Source organism: Leishmania martiniquensis, chromosome 35 (assembly GCF_017916325.1).
Source record: "Leishmania martiniquensis isolate LSCM1 chromosome 35, whole genome shotgun sequence".
NCBI classification, from domain to species: Eukaryota; Euglenozoa; class Kinetoplastea; order Trypanosomatida; family Trypanosomatidae; genus Leishmania; species Leishmania martiniquensis.
This window is the reverse complement of record NC_090170.1, coordinates 1067738-1088050: the sequence shown is the minus strand read 5'-3', so window position 1 is coordinate 1088050 and position 20313 is coordinate 1067738. Positions and strand designations below refer to the sequence as shown.

Genomic DNA, 20313 nt, shown 5'->3' with positions numbered 1-20313 from the left:
AGAGGAGAGCCTTGCAACTGCTGGTCCTTCGAAGCAACTCGGCTGCTCTTCAAAACTCTATCGTAAGATCCCTGGAGCTCAACACAGACGACGTTGATCGTTTGAGAAAGCGCGTATGTCTCCTCTTTCCCGTGGCCCTTGAGGCGATGGGAACGCCCCCGAGAAGGCTAAAAGAAAGAGGGGAGTGGGGCGGGCTGGGGGGCGCACACTTGCACGAACGAACACATGTGATGAAAAGCGAAGGGCGGGTGTCGTAAACGCCGTGATGCGTACCGACTGCGAGGGTGCAGCCTTCCTCACCCCTTCATGCGCTTCCTCCCTTCCCACTCTCTCACCCACTTTTAGCATTCCGTCGCTTCTTTTCCTTCGTCCGCTGCTCTCAGCCGTCTCAGACGTCCCATTGAGGTCTCTGTATCCATCGCCAAGCACACGCGCGAATATCTACATCTATATATATATATATGTGTGTAGAGAGAGAAACGACACCGTCAGGGTACTCAAGACAGAGCGCATCATCATCTCCTCCCTGCCATCCCATCGCATTGCTGTGCTTCAAACCCTTTATCCCCAGTCGGTTCAGCTTCTTTTTCTCAGAGATTCGCTCCTTTTTTCCGTGTTGCTGTGGTGCTTTCCTGTTGGTTGTCCTTCACGCAGCAAGCGAATAACACCTCAGCGGCTTTCTCCTAATCCGACGCAGCCATGCCTGGCGAGAGCTACTCAGACGAGCGTCTTGACGACACTCTGGCAACGTTGGCGCCGATTTTCCGCAAGGAGTTCAAGGTCGAGAACGATGCAGATGTAGAGTGGCTACTGTTTACCTTCTCGCCTGGACGCGTGAACCTGATTGGTGAGCATGTCGACTACATGGAGGGGTGGACTTGCCCGGCGGCCGTGCTGGAGGGCACGCACATTCTTGTCGGGCGTGTGAAACACTTCCAGAATGAGGCGAAGCCGAAGCTTCGGTTTTATTCAACGTACACGAAGGAGCACTTTAGCATGGACCACCTTGGTGGAGGCACGCACAACAAGGCGTGGACAACGTTTGTGCGTGGAGCCGCGACGCTGCGGCTGAACTGCCTCGGCGTCGCCATCGATGACCCATCCCTCAGGGGGCTGTGCATGGTGGTGCACGGTACCCTCACCATGGGAGCGGGGATGAGCGCGTCAGCCGCCTTCGGTGTGGCGCTCATTCATGCCATCAACTCTGTGGTCACGGAAAGCTACAAGGGTTGCCCCATTTCGAGTGGCCGCCGCTACCCTATTTTGCCAGCCATGCAGAGGCACGATCTGGTAGAGCTTGCCAAAGAGGCACGCCTCATCGAGACGGAATACTGCGGCGTGAAGGTCGGCATCATGGATCAATTCATCTCAGCCCTCGCGGAGGCGGACAAGTTTATGTTCCTCGACTGCAAAAACCTCACGTTTGAGACAATCGACATGAGACCTTTGCTCGGCAACGGTGAGTACTCGTGGATGCTCATCGACTCGATGGTGAAACACGACCTGCTTTCTGGCTCGGCGGAGGGGTACAACGCTGTTCGAAGCGATCAAGAGAACGCACAAAAGAAGATCGGCGAGCACCGCTACCGGGGCAAGCCGTATTCGTTCTCCCTGATGGTGCGCCACCCACAGGAGTACGGCTTCGACGGTGATGTTGAGAAGTTCATGGCGGAGTTCAAGCCTCTCATGACTACAGGCGAGTTCGAGCGGGGCATGTACCAAATCATGGAGCAGCTGCGGACGCTGGAGTTTCGCAGGGTGAATGACGCGGCGGCACCGCTGTCGCGTGAGGAACGCGTCCGAAAAGTCGGCGAAATTCTGAACGCCGGTCATGCAGGCATGCGCGACCTCCTCAAGGTCACCACTCCCGAGCTCGACTATATCCAGCAGCTAATCAATGAGGACAAGGACGTAGCGGGTGGTCGCATGATGGGTGGCGGCTTTGGTGGTTGCATTCTTCTGCTACTCCGAAGCAGCGCCGAGGACCGCGTGTTGGCGCACGTGCGAGAAAAGTTCAAAGCCCGCTACAAGGTCGAGAACACCTGCTATAAGGTGAAGCGCGTCGGCAGCGGCGGCTTCGTTGTTTCTTTGGAAGGGATGAACAAAAGTGGCGCTGGCAGCAAGCTTTGAAACACTCTGTCTGTACGGCTGATGGCCTTCTCCCTACCTCTTTCCACCTCCCATCTACCTAGCCTCTTGTGCAGATGTGCGCGCCGGTGCATTCATCGCTGCCGTGGACGATAAAAGGAGGGCTCGGCGCTCTTTGCCATGCATGATGGGCCCTTCTCGCATCTTCTCGCACGACCCCAGATGACAGATGAGAGGGCGGAGAGAGGAAATAGGCGCGTGGGAAGGAAAGACAAACTGGCGCACATGCCGTGCGTTTCGCGAGAGCTAAGGCGAAGGCACCAACACCGTTCGCAGTCTTCAAACGCCCTTTTTCGCTTCATTTCCCTTTGCTGTTTTGAACGCTCCTCTCCCCACCCCTTTCGGTTCAGAGACGGGAAAAAACGCAATTTTTTTTGTGTGTGGCCGTTGTGTGCTCACATCCTATTTTGCTTTGACCCTTTTCGCTCGCCTCCCCTCTCTTCTCTCTTTACCGTTGCGTAGTCGAGTCCTCTCCTTTCTCTTTCTTCGCCGTAAAAGGCGGCCACCGGCACTTCCTCTCCTCCCTTCATAGCACGCGTTCGCTGCTGCTAAGAGGCATGCACCCGCTTCGCGCTGCAAGCGAAAAAAAGACAGCGAATTGGGGTCTTTATCTGTGTCAGCCCTCGTGCAACACGCGTTCCTTTAGCGATGCGCTTGTGGCTTTGCCACTTGCTTGGTGTTCTCGTTGTCCGATGAAACCGACAACGGAACTCGGTGCTAGGGCGTGCGCCATCATGGGGCCGATTATCTCCCCTTCACCTCTTCTCAGCACAGGAGCGCAGGCACTGAACTATCGCAGAATGGCAGTGAAGGAAAAAAAGACAAGAAACGTATTTTTGTTTCTGTTTCTGTTCTGTCGTTTTTGCTTTTTCCCTTTCATCACTGCACTCTCTTATCGTATTCCTGTGCGACGCCGCCTTCTTGCGGGCAGCGATCGCACTGGTGTGTCGGCATTTTCTCTCCCTCTCCCCAGCCATCTCTCCCTCTCTCTCTGTGTAATGATTTTTCTTTTTCTGCGTTCTTTTTGATTTGTTTCGTTCTTTCCCTCTCACCCCCTCCGTTGTCAAGTGAGGCGAAAGTGTACCCCCCCCAAAAGGGTTATGACAGAGCGAAACATCAGGATGTACCCCGATGTTTTCTGTCTGCCTGACTGCCTCGGCCTTTCCCGGTCCGCAAGCACCCTCTCCTACGTTCAGAGAGCAGGACTTGGCTGACGCGAAGGAGAAGAGATGGAGAAGAAGGGCGTATCGTGAGTTCCTAGAAGCGTGTGCATCTGCGTGTGCCTTTTGTGCTTCCTCAGCGCCGCTATGTAGGCTGCGTGCGTGCTGCTTGTCTCCATGGCCACACTACTCACCTCACTACCCAGCCCACCCTCAACGCTTATTCGTTGCTGAAACTCCACCATCAGGCTGGACGGGAGGTTTTCGCCGTCTTTCACACGGACGCCCTTCGTCTCGTCCACTTTTTTTTCTTCTTCGGTCGTGTGCCGCCCCCCTCTCTCTCTTTGCGAATCCCCCGCCCCCCCGGCTCATGGCTCGCTCTTGCCTTCTCGGTGTTCTGACAGAGCACCTTAAATTCTGCCCCTATCTGTTCTGAGCGCATCTCTTTGGATGTGGCTTGCAGGCGGCTTGATGGTGTTGATCCTCTCCGCGGTTTCACGTGCGACCGATCGGGGGCCTTTAAAGTGTTGCGTATCTCGTATAGGTCGAACGTTGATCGGCAAGAAGGCAGCGATTCGGCGGCATCGGGGCATGTTCGCTGGCGCTCCGTGATCTCGTGAATTTTAGCTCATCCTCGCTTTCTTCATTCGATAAAAAACACGCCTGGTCCTGAAATCACTGAATTCAAGCTTTCCTACCGGTGGCGGTGCGGAGGGGGAGAGAGAAAGGGGGATGGGGGGATCACCTCGGCTGCGTTTTTCGCCGCGCATGCTTTTTTTTGTGCGTGTGACACGCAGTGGGAAAAGAACATGACGAGGCCGTCCAAAAGTGAGGTTACCGCATGCATACGTAGGGAGCAGCGGGCTTATATGGCGCTGTCCCCGCATACAGAAGAACCGTCCGCTACCTAAAGCTCTCCTTTTTGCCTCATGGTGCTTGCTGCGCCGCACGCGGCAAACCTTCTCATGTCCACATTCCTCCTACTGTCATTCTCATGGTGGGCGGACTTCGCTTGCTCGCTTGCTTGTCCTCTCGCATGGCTACCGGCCAAGCCGCGCAGTTCGCAGTCCCCACACATTGGGGGACATCAGGCTACATCATGAAGCTCTCACTGTAACACAAACCCATACGCACACACATGCACTCAAAGTAGGTAGCAAGGGCAAAGGAGTCAGATCAGTACTGTTTGTCAGTCTCGTTCCTCACCTGCGCCACACACGCACGCATGCACAGTAGACGTTTCATATCAAGGGCAGCTCCTACAGCCGGCCTCCTCTTTTGCCGCGGAATTCCTCCTTCTGTCTCCTCCTTTTTCGTGGTATTGTGTATCCCTCAATTCGCACTGGCTAGCTGCGCGGGCGTGCGGCGTTATCTTGATACATTTTTACAGAAGGGCGTGGGCTTGAATGGCATCATGTACTCTGTGCACAAGCAGCATGTGCTCTGTCGATGAGGACGGAGACGCTCATGACAAAAGGTAACCTTTTCGGCAAGCGACATTTTATCTGCACATCAGCTACGGTGTGGTCTGCTCTGCTCTCTGCCAATCAACGGAGGCTGTTATAAGTCTTCTCTCATCAACACACACGAACACAAACACACTCGCAGAGACAGACAGACTCCTTCACAAGCACGTCTCTGGCGCTGCCGATCTCAGAGAAACATTTAGAAGAGAGGGGGCGGCGCAGACGCAGGGGCCACAATGACTGGTAGCCGCTCCTCCTTTCGCTGCGCATCATCGTCGCAGACCGCTTTCTAATGCTGGTGCGCGTCGTGTGCTACGCGGTGTACTGCATGAACCTCTTTGCATCCTCTCGTGCACGTGATTTTTATCACCTCACGCCCCATTGAGAACATCTCCGTCACCCGCAATGTCTGATGAGTGATCGACCTCATCGTGTCTGTGAGCCGACTTGTGCGACGTCTCAAAATGGTGCTGTAGATGAGGCATGTGCTCTGTCCTGATGAGGACGTCTACTCAGATGGCGCCGTGCCTGTCACCCGACTTTGAACGGTCGCACTTCAGTGTGATGAGCTGCGTGGTTTGATGCTGTCTTCTAGCGCCTCTTCAGCTCACGAGCCGCATCTCGCACCTCCTTTCTTCAGGACGGAAAACGTGAGGGATCCCCCTGCTCCTGGTCAGCGTCACAGCCAGCACTACCCAGATTGTCGCTGCCGTCTTGCTTGCTCATCTCCTCAGAGGGCCTACAAGCATCCTCCAGAGACACTTGTTATGGGGCGGCATCGCCCGCCGAGTGCACCACACTACGATTGGGGTAGTGGTAGCCATTGCACTGCGCGCTAAGCCATGCGCCAAGGCGAAGAAGGGGGACCATGGGGAACCAAAGAAAAGGCGCTGCGAAGATAAGGTCTACACCATAGGGATAGAACGCCCCAACAATTAGTCTCTTCTACAAGTAGGGGTGTTCGGGACATCTGCGGCAGAAGCGACGGGCTTGTCGGCGACGAGACCGGCGCCATGTCACTTGCAAGCAGCCGAGGATTCGGCCGGTTCGTGAGAGGTCCTGAGGTGGCGTTGTGGAAGAGCTGCTAGGGCGTTTGTGTGCCTCACTGTCTGTTCTTTCCGGCTGGTACTACGTCTTCCTTCAGAAGCATGGCCTATAGCGGAGGAGGACGTCGTCTGCCGTGGGTCCGTTGTGGTTTCGCACCTCACTGCATTCACTGCCGGGTGCGTTCGATTTGCTTTGCCTTCTGTGCCTCCGCTCCCCTCCACTTCTCCCGCTCTCTTGCCAGCAGAGATGGTTACAGCTCTACTTGAACTGATGCCCGTGTCGGTGGGTGAACCTCGTCGGGGCCTCCCCCTTCGCGCACTTTATCCTTTTTTCTCTTAAGTACTCGAGTAGGTTCACCGGTAGTGTTTTCTTGGCTTCTGTTTTTTGGTACCCCCCTCCTCATCCTCCTCCGACTGAGGCCGCGAGCTCGCCACCGCCGGCGCGCACGCTCTCTCTCTATGTCCGTTGCCCACTGTATGCACGGCGTTGAGGCTCACTTGCATCACGCACATGCAGGCGTGCACAACTGTGCCAAGGAGGAGCGACGACGTAGGTGTGTTCTACACTTACCCCCGTTGCCGCACATCATCAAAGAGGCAGCTGCCTGCTTTGACCGTACGTTCATATGAACCTCCGGCATCCTGGCTCGAAGGTAGGGCGCAAGGACCAAGAGGCTGTGGTGCACGCCGCCTCGCGAGTGCGCAAAAGGGTTCCAGAAGCAGCAAAGGCGCCCTCGGCGCCCCATGATGCCACTGCGCTAAATCCGGTTGCGTGAAGCACGCCTGTCTATACAGTCGCACAGCATGAAAAGTAAGGTGCCTGAAACAGCGCAGCTTTTCAATGCTGTTCGACAGCCTGTAGTTGCTGCTTCGTACTTTTTTTCCCTGCTCTTCAACCACCAATTGCTCAGTTAACGTTCATCATCACCAACTGTGCATTACACAGTGGCCGAGCACTGCTCGTCTGGTCCCGCCCTCCTTCTCCTGCTCATTGCACGCACACATTCTTGCACAGAGCACCATTCGAAACACATTTCGAGAGAAAACGCTTGAAGGCATTCGAACACTTCTGTCAAGCGTCGGGCGCACACGCTGTTTTGGTTTTGTGTGCATTATTGGTCGCCAGTCCTCCTCTCCACATCTGCGGCCTGTCCTCTCTCCATACCTTCTCCCCCTCCCCCTCCCCCCGACACACGCACCTATACGCCTTCAGCTCCATTTTCTGATGCTGCGTCTTGCAAGCAAACCTCTGATGCGGCGCACTGTCGTGGTGCTCTCTCGGGCGCCGGCAGTGACTGTGGAGACGCCGCCGAACCCGGTCACGTACCTTCAAGATGAGGAGAAGATGCTGGTGGAGACGGTGCGCGCCTTTAGCCTGGCGCACGTAGCTCCAAGGTCTCGCAAGATGGACGAGGAGGGGATTATGGACCCTGCGGTCCTCAAAGAAGCCTTCGCTGCTGGGCTCATGGGCATCGAGACCCCTTCGGAGCTCGAGGGTGGCGGTATGAGTTTTTTTTCTAGCATTCTCGCTATCGAGGAGCTAGCGCGGCACGACCCCGCCGTTTCAGTCACAGTGGACGTGCAGAACACACTTGTGAACAATATCTTCTTCAACTTTGCCAACACCACGCAACGCAGGAAGTACCTGCCAAAACTCGCGAAGGACACAGTGGGGTGCTTCTGTCTCACTGAGGCGAGCAGTGGTAGCGACGCCTTTTCGCTGAATACACGGGCGGAGAAAAAAGGCTCGAAGTGGGTCATCAATGGCACAAAGCTGTACATCACAAACGGCGGGTGGGCCGGCATCTTCCTTGTCATGGCAACAGTGGACCCGTCGAAGGGATACAAAGGGATCACCTGCTTCGTGGTGGACTCGTCTGAGACGCCAGGAGTCTCTGTGATGCGGACGGAGAACAAGCTCGGCATTCGCGCCAGCTCGACGGCGGAGCTTCGCTTTGAGAACGTCGAGGTGCCGGAGGAAAACGTCATTGGAGAGGTCGGCAAGGGCTACAAGGTTGCCATCAGCATCCTCAACGAGGGGCGCATCGGCATCGGGGCGCAGATGCTCGGCATTGCCCAAGGTTCACTAGACCTTGTCATGCCGTACCTCTTCCAGCGCAAGCAGTTTGGGAAGTGTATCGGCGATTTCCAGGGTATGCAGATGCAGTACGCCGAGTGTGCCACAGAGTTGCACGCAGCGCGGCTCATGGTCTACAATGCGGCTCGCAAGAAGCAGAATCAGGACGTGTTCATCCAGGACGCGGCGATGGCAAAATATTTTGCCTCGGTGGTGGCGGAGAGGACCGCCAGCCGTGCGGTAGAATGGGCTGGTGGTGTAGGCTTCATGAAGGACTTTGGTTTGGAGCGCTTCTACCGCGATGCCAAGATCGGTGCCATCTACGAGGGCACTTCTATCATTCAGCTACAGACAATTGCCAAGATGATTAAGGCGCAGTACGACAGCTCCTCCTCGGTTTTGGGGGCGCCCAATTGACACCCGGACTGCCCATATACCGCTCCCCCTGCTTACTGTTCGCTACAGCCTCCATCCAGCACAAAAGAGGGAGGGTGCGGAACTATTCTGCACGTACAACTCGCAGCTACTCCCTTCAGCTCACAACACTTTTCTTCTCTCTTCACTAGCTGTGCTTCCTGCTGGTGCAGGACACCTCGATGGGCCGTAGGTGTCTCTTCGGCGTGTGCCGAGCCGCGTTTCGTGGTGGCGGGGGCCCAGTACGTACAGCGCGGGATGCGTAGCCGCAAAGCTGCACCGCTGCCGATGTCAGCGACCTGCGACAGTGAAGCCGCTCGTGCCATTCGCGTAGGGAGGCGGCGCATCGGCCGGCGTCGAGCTCGTCGTACGCGGGCCTCGCGCTGCGCCCCCGGCGCGGGCAGCCTGAGCGGCCCTGAGGGGATGGGCTGCACCAGGTGGCGACGGGCAGAATGGCAGTGACTTTGAGGCGACCTGTGAGGCGCGTGTGTGTGTGTATGTGGGCGGTGTGACTGCCGGCAGTGACCGTGCTGAGCCGTCCGAGTCGGGTCACTGGCCCCTCTCACGCCGATGGCGCCCTCCTGCACCTTGCGAGGCGTCGCTGACAGTCCGTGGAGCAAAGGGGTGATGAGCTGAGCTGCGAGGTGGCAAGCGAAGCTGTGAACGAAAGGTGCGAGGCTGCATGGCGTAACTGATGCTCCCCTTGACCTGTCCGTTCTCTCCTCGATACTGTCGCTATATTGCGCGAAGGTCGTCATGAGTGGGAAGCGTCAATGGCGGCCGACCTTCATTCATGCGTCTGCGTGTGTGTGTGTGTGTGTGTACGAGCGCGCAAATCGGCATCTGCAGAATGCGGCCCGGATCCCTTGTCTTCTCCGTGGCTCCTCCTGAGGGAGAGACAGGCACAGTTGCATATACATATGTTCATCACAACGTGCAGGTCAGCCCCCGAAATAGGCGAAGAGAACCCCCGCGAAAGAGGGATTGCGCACAAAGCAGTGGGCAGAGGTCCTCTCTGATGCGCACACGAGCACATGAACGGAGAGAGCGCATGGGATGTGAAATTGCACGATGTGGAGCTGGAGAGTGAGGCAGCAGGCGATGGGGCTGTAGGGGCCGCAGCAGCTTCTCGGTGGGGCTTTCTGGGTCATTGTCTATCCCAGCGCGTGTTTCTCAGTTGTCTTCCGCCTTCCCCACGGGCAGACTCCTACCTGTGCCCGGCGCTTTTTCTTTTTCTTTTTTCTCAGCATTGCTTCCCACCCTTTTTTTTTCACTGTTCTATTTCACCTCCCTTCGTTTTTCTCTCTCCTCAGAGGGTCGTCTGTGCTGAAGCCATCTCCACCCCCCCCACACACACACACAAAAATAAAAAAAACGGAAACAAACATTTTTTTATGATCAACAACAAAAACGCTCTCTTTCTTCGTTTCGCTTTGCTTTATCTGCTCCTTGTTTTCTTCTGTGCGTTTCTCGTGGTGCTGCTGAAGGACATTCTTTCGTATCGATGTCGTTGGCTTCCTCCCCTTTTTTCGTCCCTGGAGTTGACAGTGGGGGGAAGGGGAAGGGGGAGGGGTGACGACGAGCTCCAGCCAATGGCCCTTTCCCCTTCCTTTTTTTTCGTAATGTGGCGCCTCTTCTCGGCACTCTGCTGGCACGCATCCTACATGTACTCGTCTCTGGCGAGCGTAAAAGCGAGAAGAACATAGGCGGCAGAAGGAGTCCACGTTTGGAGACATCTTCAGTCTCTCCCTTCCGTCTCCGCATCCTCCCTGGACTGACACAAAGTCCTGCAGAAATTCATATGTGTGCTTGCAGCAGCAGCAGCAAGTGCTTGCCTAACCGCTGAGCTGCATTTGTATCGCTGCTCCTCGTTAGCGCCGCTCACGCCACTCGGTGTCCAACAGTCTTATCCACATGCCTTTCCTTTCCCTCCGACAACTTTGCGTGCATCGATATCAAAAAAGCCTAGTCGCGTGCCAAGAGATAAAAATGGCGACTCGCGACCGCACAGGCGAGTTCCTGCAGTACCGCTCTATCCGGCCGCGGCGCCCGGAGATGGAGCAGCTCCTCGCCGAAGAAGAGAACATGAATCGGATCTACGTAACACCGCTGTGGATGAAAAAAATGGCCGATGTGCGTCGCATTGAGGAACAAATAAAAGAGAACATGAAGGCGCTAGAAAAGTTGCGCAAGGATCATCTCAAGGTCGAGTTCAGCTCCACGCGTGACGAAAGCCGCGAGGAAGCCGAGATCGAGCATGCTCAGGATACTATCGATCGCCTCTTCAAGCAAAGCGAAGTAGGCGTGAAAGAGTTGGAAGTTGCCTACACACGAGACCTTCCTGACGGGGGTACGGATGCCGAGCTGAGCATTTTACGCAATGTCAAGATGTGCCTAGTGAACGAGATCAATAGCATTAGCAAGCTCTACCGCGAGAGCCAGCGCCGCTACATGATGGATGTAAAGAAGCAGCAGCTTGTCTCGCAGCGGTGGGCTGGCGGCGATCGGCAGAAAGCGGTAGAGCAGCAACTTGAGAACGACGCACTTATGGACCAGTACCTCCAGAAAGGCATGACACAGGAGCAGGTGGAGACGATCATGCTGAATCAGCAGATGGCGGATGAACGAGTAAAGGAATTTGAGCGCATCTACAGCTCCATCAAGTCTCTGCATGAGATGTTCAAGGATATGAACACACTCGTCATTGAACAAGGCGCTTTGTTGGACCGGATTGATTACAACATGACCATCACCCACACCCGCGTGCAAAAGGCGCGCAGAGAGCTTCAGAGGGCCGCGGAGTACCAGTCCGCCGGCACCTTTAAGCTGTGCCTGCTCTTTATGATTGTGCTCATTATCGGCCTCTCTATAGCCCTCTTCTTCAAGTCCATTACCTGAGGTGAGAGGCTCATGAGATGTAGACTGCATGGAAGTCGCCTCTCTCCTCGCTTGAGCGGTCGCGCGAGTGCATCCAGCGCGATGCGTGGATAACGATCGCGCCACTTCTCGAAGCTTCTCGGCGACGTGGGAAAAAGAGACGGAACGTTCTTTGCCGATCTCCGTTGTGTTACTGCGTCTTCTTGTCGCTTCCCTCTCCTTGGCGATTCACACGCGATGTGCTTTACCGTTTGTGTGTGTGTGTGCGTGCGTGTGCGTGCTTTGCCGTATTCGTGTGCGGACAGAGGCCGCTGTGACGTTCATCGGTGTAGAGAAGTCCCCGGCGGCGCTCTATTGCTCCGAGTATGTGGTAGGGGCTGTGGTATAGGGGTTGCCGTGTGCGAAAGCTCCCTATTCCTCCCCCCTCTCCCCTTGGCGACATAGCGTGGAAAACAGAGTGCGCAGGTGTTTGTCCCTCACGTACAGGTGGGCTTCTATGCTTTTTTGCGTGTGGGCATTGCCCGTCTTTCTTTGTCGTCGTTTTCCCCATGGCGTTCGTCTAGCGATGAAACACAGAAAGGACGCAAAGCGGAGGGCTCGCTCTCGGGTATCGTTTGTCGCATGCTGTCATCTTCGCGACATCGTTGGGAATTCTTTGCGTCCCCCGTTTGCTAGCGTCTGCGGTCTCATCCGCAATCTTTTTCATGCCGGTGTCTTCCTCTTGCTTTCCTTCCTGTGGACCGTTCGGGCTGCATGTAGGGCATGCGTGCGCTTGTATCGGCCCCGTATCTCCCCCTCGCCTTTCCGTGCACGGTGTCTTGTGGGCACTGCTGCGCGTGAAAAAAGAGTTGCACAAAGCAAAGGGATATATATATATATAAGAATGGAAAAAAAAAGCGGCGCGAAAAAGGGAGGCTGCGGCAGCATCTTGTCGGCCAGTCGTGTAGTGGGCGATCTCGCGCTCTGCGCAAGCGCGCGCTCACGTTGCCTTTCGTTAGTGTGTAATGAGCGGGGAGTGTAAGGAGCATCTCGGTGGCTAACGCACGAAGGTACATACGCAATGACACCTCAGCCGTTGCGTCGCCTTTCCTTTTCGTGCGTGCCGCCCTTCTCTGCCAGCTTGAAGCTTCGCCTTTTCCCCTCCCTCGCTGGGGATTTTCTCATCTTTACGCCCTTCCTTATCGCCGTTCCCCCTCCCCTCCCCCCGCCCGACCCTCTCCGTGAAGAATGACATGGACATCCTCAGCGGCCGAAGTCTCTCACAACTTGGAGACCAGCAGCCGCTTTGTTGCTTGAAGGCGGCTTGCGACATAGTTCTGGTCCTGCCCAGAAACAACACGCACGTATCGGCTCTCACGCGTCAACGCGCCAGCGTGCGCAGGCATTCATATCCCCCACCGCCTCCCTCTCTCCCTCTCTCTAGGCAATGAAGGTGGCGCCGGTGTACCGGAGAGTACTGAAGCAGCTGCACACGGCATGCCACACCCGCCCACATTACGTGCAAGACATTCGTTTTCTTCTCTCGCTGCCTCTTTACCGCACAGGCGATTCTACGAGCACGGTGGTGCCAGGCACAACATCCACCTCACGAAGGGTACATCCAAGTCCGCGGGTATGCAAGCCCTCAGTCCATGCAACAAAATCCTCAACGCCATCTTCGTGCAAGACAGCGAGCCGAGACCCCGTCGAGGAGCACCTGCAGCGCCCCAGCTCCGAGTGCCTTTCGATTGACACAACCACGCTTTTTGCGATGTGCTTTACCGATTTGCACAACGCGCTGCACGAATCGGTACCGGTGGCGACCGGTATGAATTCGGTGGCAATACAGATTATGCGATACCGTAACCTTCTGTGGCTGCAGCAGCGGCTGGCGCGCGTTCTTAGTAGCAAGACGAAGCAACTGCTGGCCACCTCGCTGAGTATCTCGAGTGGACCTACCGAGCAGGACTTCATTCCGGATGACTTCTTCCAGAAAAAGTCGTCCAGAAGCGGTGGTGCCACACCTTCCGCCGCTTTAAGTGCTCAGAAGACAGGGGCAGCTGCCGCCTCTGGAGATGATCGTCTCGCAGAAGCGGGATCCGCCACCACCACAATGTCACAGTCGACTGCTGAGGCGACGTCCATAGACCCTACAGCGTCCTCCGCACCTGCTCCTGCAGGCCGTGGTCCCGTGGAGTTGGTGGAAGAGAGCGACCCAGACATTGTCTACTCGGCTGGCGCTATTGGCCAGCAGCAAGAAGTGTTTGCCCTCCGGCACCGCGAAGCCTTCCCGATGGCAGCACAGTTTTTGGCCGGGTTTCCTACCGTCACAGCGGCCGAACTGGCGACGTGTGCGTTTCAGCAAGCGGCGCTGACGCAGCTAGTGCGGGAGAAGTTCCCGACGAGGCTGACATGTCACGACGCGAGCGTCAGTCTGTCCGTCTCCGTTGAGCCCTACGACGTTGAGTACACGAACAAGGAGCATGCGGGCATCGGATACTTTGCCGCTGCACACCGCCAGTTTCGCGTTCGCTTCTCGCTGGTGCCTCTCTCGCACGAGGAGACAGGGGCAGAGCGAGCTGAGGTGCTCGTTGTGAACTCCTACTTTGTGCGACTGGACATGGAGCTGATGCAGCTGGTCGAGGAGGTGGGCTATCTGCATAGCAGCGACGTTCTGCGCATGCTGCGCGAACGCGACTACGGGGACCATTTCAGCGAATTCATCGGCAGCGGAGTGGCGGAGGTCCTCGGTGAGGGGGTCTTCACGGCGCTAAGTGAAGGAGAGGGTAGCACGGCAGCGGCTGCTACCGAGAAGAAAACGGGCGAGCAGCCTTCGGCCACCGTCGCCGAAGGCTCTCGAGTGTTCTCGCTGTACTTTGCGAACTACAGCGACGCACCCATGGTGCTGAAGGGGATACTCTACTACAAGCTTGGTAAACGTCGCCACTTGGCCCGGGCACCGATCCGGTGCATTCCATTTGGCTTTCTGTTGATGGAGTCGTAAAGTGGCAACAAGGCGAGAGAATGAGGCGTGCAACGGGTGGTAGAGTGTGCCTGCGAGTACAGACGAAAGTGCCGCGCAGGCAACCACAGGGGCGCCACCGCAAGGAGGAGCACCGGACAACGACGCGCATGACAGATGGGTGCCCTGCAGCCGTGGCGCGCGCCAGTAAGAAAGGCGAAAGTCGGCACTAGTCATCGCAGAGACGTGGTTGAATGTTTTCATCTTTTCCCTTGCCACAAGTCGATTGGAACGCCTGACAGCTGGGCACGGCGGTACGTCTAAGATGAAGACTTCGCGCTGAGCTGGCGACGCAGGAGCACGCAACAGACGCCATGTTCTTGGCAGACCGGATTGTCTCCTGGCGTCAGTTTCCTTCACGGAGCGCTTTCGCATCTATGTGTACGTGCGCGGCGTCCGAGTACTGAAACGTTGTCTCTCCCTGTGTGTGTTCTCCTCGCCTGCTGCTCGTCCCCACAGTTGACTCCCATAGGGAAGACTAAACAAGGTCGAGCTCAATGGAGGAAGGAAGGCACGCCCTTCTCCTCGCACAGTCCTTTTCTGCAACCTCTCGCTCTCTGATGATGCGTACCGTCACACCTCTTGAGCATTTTCTCTGTATTCCACCGCAATACCCACACGCACCTAATAGCACCCCTCCATCATCCCTCGGGGTACCCAAGAGGCACCTGAATGCGCGACTAGAAAGCACCCTTGCTTGCCTTTTTCCGTTTTAATGAAGATTACGATAGCAACGCCACGAAGAGAAACAGAAAGGGGGTGAATGTGAGGTTAGTGCGGTATTGGTGTATTGGCACGCATTTCACTTTCATCTCTCTTCACCTCCTCTCCCCCATCTTTGACTAAGGGCCCTCTCTGCCATCAAGTTTTTGGAGCTGAGACTGTCTTCGCGAAATACCCACCTACTGTCTGCCAGTAAAGCCAACCCAAGACGAAAGAACGAGAGAGGTGGTTGCCTTGCAGGCCGTCCTGGTTCTCGATTCAACTGTGCGTCCACCTCAGGATGTGCTCCGGCCCTCCCAACTGACACCCCTTATCCGTGCACTCTTTCTTTGAGAATGCGCGCTGGCCTCAGTCCTTCTCTCATCTCCGAGTACTACCCGACGAGCAGCAGTTCCTTGGAGCAGCACACGCACCTGCGCATTTTATGGCTTCCGCTCTCCGTCTGTTTTCTCTGGAGCGGCGAAACACTTCACGCCAAGTCAGGCGCCGCCTCAGCAGCGACGCAGGCAGCGACAACGACAGCGGGCTTGGCAGCATCGCTGAGTAGTGCCGTGTCTCCGTCGGTGAGCTATAGGTGCTCACCAGTGCCGTCGAACCCGAGCACAGGTTTCGGCTATCTTTCAAGAAACCGACACTCAGATGCCTTCACTGGTAGCGATGGAACCGTGAGCGGATACGAAGCGGCACTGCGATGTTGTCTGGCCTTGCAACCCCCTGTTCCGGCCTCTGAGCTCTCGTGGAGCTCCTTCCCGACGAGTTCCAGCATCTTTGCGTCAACTAGCATGTCTGGTGAGACAAGTGGACGTGGCAAAGGAGGTTCGCTTGTCGATCTATCGGCGACGCTGCCCTTCTCTCTTACCAGTGATCTCGGAACGTCGCCTTGGGAAAACGTGGACAGTCACCGCGCCACCATGGCCGTGGTGGTCGTCGTCAACGCCGCCGTCCTCACGGTCGCTGTCGAGCACGCGGTGGAGATCGTCAGCATCATATTTGCTGCTCAGTTCAAAGATAAGGTGTGCCGCTGCGTCGTGGTGGATCCCCCCGAGGAGCTAGCGGAGAAGCTCTCGCGGTCGCCTCTTTACATGTGCGTTTCCGAGTCCGTTCCGGTGAGTCAGACCGTGCGGCGACTGCTCGCGTGTGTGGCGCAGGCGGTAGTCGATGCCCAAGGTGCTGCGCTGCGTCTTTTCAGTGAACCCGAGAGGGCAGATAGTACGGTTCTGCGGACACCCATGGACAAGCTCACCACGTTTACGGCGGCGCGTAACGCAAGCACCCTGATTGCCTCCAGGTTCAAGAAGAAAGCGGCGGACATACTTTTGCAAGTCGGTGCTGTTACTGCCGCCGTCGCTGTCTACGGGGAAACACAGTTCAACTCAAACGCCGACTGTCTCTGGTGCTCAGCGACGTTAGAGGGCATCGCCGCCGCTCGATATCGCTACCTTCAGACGACGCTACTTTGTCACCGCGACGCGCTGAACGCCACAGTCGTGCAGCTTCAAAGCGACAACCCGACCTGGGGGCCGGGCCTAGCGGCCTCTGTGAACCAGCTCGGCTCTTGCGTGGCACAGTACGGCGAGAGTCTGAAGCAGACGATACTGAGCTTCAAGAGTGCGTCGGTGCCCAACTCGATGCGAACACGGCTGACGCGCGAGGTGGAGGAAAACGTAGCGGCGCAGGTAACGCTTCTGAAAGGGCTGCTCCTACGAGTCCACGTTTGCTTGAACGCCGGCACCTGGGGTGTGCCATCCGACCCGCAGTCCTATCGCCTAGGCAGCGATGTGAAGCGTTGCGTTGAGAGTGTTCTACGACTGGCTTTCAACGAAATCGACGTGTACTTGAGTGAGTCACTGCGGCAGCTGCGAAGGTGCGCACCGGCGAGTGCGCTGATGTCTTTCCCCGCATCCACAGTCGCCAACACGTCACAGCTCAGCGGCGGAGGCACAAGCGTGGCAGCGCTCAACTCGAGCCTTGTCATGCTCCGAAAACGGGAGTTGGAAGCACACTTCAAGCGACTCGAGCTGCTGGCTGCGCGGGAAGCGCGGCAGCCTTTTCTCGAGGAGCTGAGCATGCTTCGTAGTCTCTTCCACACCACCTACGGGGTCGAGTGGGCGGAGCGCAGTCTGTTATTCTTTGCGTACTTGTGCATGACCAACGGTGCTGAACGGCGTGCGCGGGCGCTGCTGGTGGAGTTCGCTTCCATAAAGGCGCGTCTGCAGTGCTTGGAGGAAGCTGCTGAGGTGCTGCTGCGCGTGTGCAGACTGGCTGGCGTTGGACTGCCCCTCGTCAGGCTTCAAGCCTCGAGCATCAGTTCAGCCGGAGATGGGGCCGCCGAAGGCACTGGCAAGCCAGCGGACCTGCTCTACCAGCTCAGCCGCACAGCGGCAGTCACACCAGCTGCTACGCTGGTGGAAGACAGCGACACGATCGAGGTGGCGGCCAGCGCTAGCGGCTCGCTGAGTACACCCCTTATTATCTTCAGTTCCGTGGAAGAGCAGGCGCCAGATCGCGGCGTCGTGCGACTCAAGCAGTGTATTACCAACGCCGCACTCCTGAACGTGCCGCTGCTGCTCGAACTCATCGACATCTTCGACCGCATGGCTCCTGCGGCGGCCACGGCGGCGCTGCGCTGTCAGCTGGCGACGCTTCTCCTGTTCAAGTTTCCGCACCTACTGGACAGACCAACGCAGCAGATGCTGAAGTCTGTCATGTGCGAGGCTTCCGCGCTGCTCGAGCCGCACATGAGCATGACTATCGTGCCACCCCCGTTCTTCCTCGCGTGGGAGGCGTTCCCGCTGCCGCCGCACCTGGCCCCGAAGACGGTGCCCGTCGGTGGTGCCCTCTTCACCTTCATCGATACGCAGCGGCTGAAGCTGACTGTCCTGTGCCTGAATGGTAGAAAGCTCGCGAGTCGGACCGTCTGGACAGTCGGCGACGTCGCGTCGGTCCTTGTGACGTTGTACAATCCCTTTCAAGAGCACCTTGTATTCAATGCATTGGCCTTGCGCTGCGTCTCCTGTGCGTGCCTCTTCGCGGTCGACGACGACGCCGCCGCCGCTGGAGAAAGTGCGGTGCTGGAGCCTTCGTCGCGAAAGCTGAAGTCACCCATCTCGTATGCCTTGACGAATGTGGAAGTGCCACCGCTTGCGAAGCGCAAGGTCTTGCTGCAGGTGCAACCAACCGAGGAAGGCACTCTGATCATTGACGGCGTAACGCTGAGGTTGGCAGGCGCACGCTCGTCGCAGTCCATAACCGGACAGCTTCCGGCCCCCATGCACATTCCGGTACTGCAGCGACTCCCACAGGTTTCCTGCACCCTCAACACGAGCGAGGTGGAGGTGTTCGGAAGCCAACGCATTGACTTCACGGTGCGCGTAGTGAACTGCGGCCGCGTGCCTATCACTTGCATCTCGCTCACTGCGCACGGTGAGCAGTGCCAGCTGGACGGCTGTGAAGGCTGCAAGGAGCGTCGCAACGAGACGGACACCACTGTGACGCTGAACAAGCGGGCCTTGGAAGCGGCCGCTCGCACGCCGCTGCAGCCCGGTGACGTCGTCATGATACCGGGCTTTTTGGAGGCGCCGCCGACGATCAGTAAATTTGGCGCGCACTACGTGCTTTTCCGCACGGATATTTCGCTGCCCCACCCTGCGCCGGAGAAACCGCGCCACGTACCAGACGCGGTGCCCGTGTACGCGGTCATCCCGCGGCGTGTGACAGAGACGCGGCTGCGACTGTTTCATTCCCCCGGCCTCGTCGTCACGTCTGTGACCCTCACAAAGGACCGCCGCGCTGTGGAAGTGCGCATCGCGAATCGGAGTCGCCTCTACAGCATGGAGCTGCAGCTGAGCGCCCTCACGTTCGCAGATCTGCCGGTCGCCTTCATCGTCGCAGGTGCTGAATACGTGGTTCCGCCGATAAAGCTCACGCGCATTCCACCGGCGAAGGACCAGGATGGCTTGCGCTTCCTGGTGCCGTGGGTGGTGCGCGAACTACCTCAGTGTAGTGGTACGCTGGAGCTGAACCTGTCACTGATCGGCACCGAGGTAGCGAGCGCGGAACCGTTGGACGAATGTGTGGTAGCGCTCGAGGTCTACGTGCCGCAGACAGTGCTGCCACCGCAGCCCGCCGAAGCGCGATCCTTCTCATCGCTACCGGATGAAACGGAACGCTGCGCCGACGCCGTAGTGCTGCAGAGAGAAACTTTGGGAGACGGAGGGGTGTTGATCTATTGCTGGGAGTCTGACGGGGACTCTTTCTACGGTGGTACAGAGACGAGCCCTGTTGTGTCGCGTCTTAACGCCGCCTGCCGTGGGGCCCGCCTCGGCAGCGCAACTGGCTCCGTCACGGCGACAACCGTGTATGACAGGTTTGAGCAATCGCAGGCGGCGGCAGAGCGACACATAACCTACACCAGGGAAGGGCAGGCGCCAAAGCAGCTGTCCGACTCTACAACTACCAGCTCCGCTCGGGTGTGCCGTCGCACTGGGTCCATGGAGTGGGCGGCACAGACGAGCTTCAGTGCGGGGCAGGGATCGCGCCGCGCTAGGCTAGCACTACCGTCTACCAGTGGCTTCGAGAGCGGCACGTTCAGCGCTGGCAGCGATGGCAACTCAGTGCCTATTATCATACCTGCTGTGACACCGATTCGTCTGTGTCTCCGTGTTGCAGCCCCGCGATGGCGCCGCGCCATCCTCCTTCACGTGCACATATCCATCGACTCCCACTTTGACGTAGCCGTCTTAACAGGTGCTGTGAAGGCCGATGCAATTGTAGGTTTAGAGGGCCGAAAGGTGTATGAGAGCGAGTTCGAGCTCTTCGCCTTTAAAACCGGTGAGCATCTGGTACACATCACTCTCACGGACGACGCCGAACGAGAGGTGACGCACACGATCCACCTCATCGTTGAGCATCCACGCCTTTCCTGATCAGCGGCGAGTCGTCATCCACCGACGCGCAATGCTCTTGGTATCGTAGCGTGGCTTTGCAGGCAACTCGGCATTGAAACAAAGGCGGGTGGCCGGCGGTGTAGTGGCCGTGGCGGCGGTGAGGGGGTCGCACGGCGCGTTCTCCCGGAGCAGAGAAGAAACGGAGAGAGCGCGTACGAATTGAGGAGCGTCAGCGGAGTCCACAAGCTTCCGCCCTTTTTTTGTATGTATGATGTCGCTCAGCGGCATCAGATTTTGTGTTGCTTGTGCGTCCTTCTTCTGGCTGACGCGCGTGCTGAGCTTTTGTGGTGGAGGGGTGGCGAAAGACAGCCGTGACGTCGTTCACTGACGCCCACATCACACCGCTGCTGCCTTTTGTGTGTGTGTGTATATGTGTGTGTCGCCGGAAGGGCAGATAGGTCTTTTTTCTCATCCCCCTTCCCCCCCTCTGTCTTCCAGCCTCCCGTCTTGACTTC

At 57.3% G+C, this 20313-nt stretch overlaps 5 protein-coding genes across 5 annotated transcripts; all 5 read left to right on the top strand.

Annotated features, from left to right (window-relative positions):
* Positions 1-699: 699 nt before the first annotated feature.
* On the top strand, positions 700-2130 carry LSCM1_01031 (uncharacterized protein; the record flags this gene model as incomplete). The annotated part of the gene is made up of 1 exon (XM_067318657.1): positions 700-2130. One exon carries the CDS (start codon positions 700-702, stop codon positions 2128-2130), a length of 1431 nt encoding a protein of 476 aa, XP_067174762.1.
* Positions 2131-7045: 4915 nt separating this feature from the next.
* On the top strand, positions 7046-8314 carry LSCM1_01030 (uncharacterized protein; the record flags this gene model as incomplete). The annotated part of the gene is made up of 1 exon (XM_067318656.1): positions 7046-8314. One exon carries the CDS (start codon positions 7046-7048, stop codon positions 8312-8314), a length of 1269 nt encoding a protein of 422 aa, XP_067174761.1.
* A 1986-nt stretch (positions 8315-10300) lies between these two features.
* Positions 10301-11209, top strand: LSCM1_01029 (uncharacterized protein; the record flags this gene model as incomplete). Its single annotated transcript, XM_067318655.1, has 1 exon — positions 10301-11209. The coding sequence occupies one exon, from the start codon at positions 10301-10303 to the stop codon at positions 11207-11209; it is 909 nt and encodes a 302-aa protein (XP_067174760.1).
* A 1405-nt stretch (positions 11210-12614) lies between these two features.
* On the top strand, positions 12615-14171 carry LSCM1_01028 (uncharacterized protein; the record flags this gene model as incomplete). Its single annotated transcript, XM_067318654.1, has 1 exon — positions 12615-14171. The coding sequence occupies one exon, from the start codon at positions 12615-12617 to the stop codon at positions 14169-14171; it is 1557 nt and encodes a 518-aa protein (XP_067174759.1).
* A 1076-nt stretch (positions 14172-15247) lies between these two features.
* LSCM1_01027 (uncharacterized protein) lies at positions 15248-19837 on the top strand (the record flags this gene model as incomplete). Its single annotated transcript, XM_067318653.1, has 1 exon — positions 15248-19837. The coding sequence occupies one exon, from the start codon at positions 15248-15250 to the stop codon at positions 19835-19837; it is 4590 nt and encodes a 1529-aa protein (XP_067174758.1).
* Positions 19838-20313: the final 476 nt, after the last annotated feature.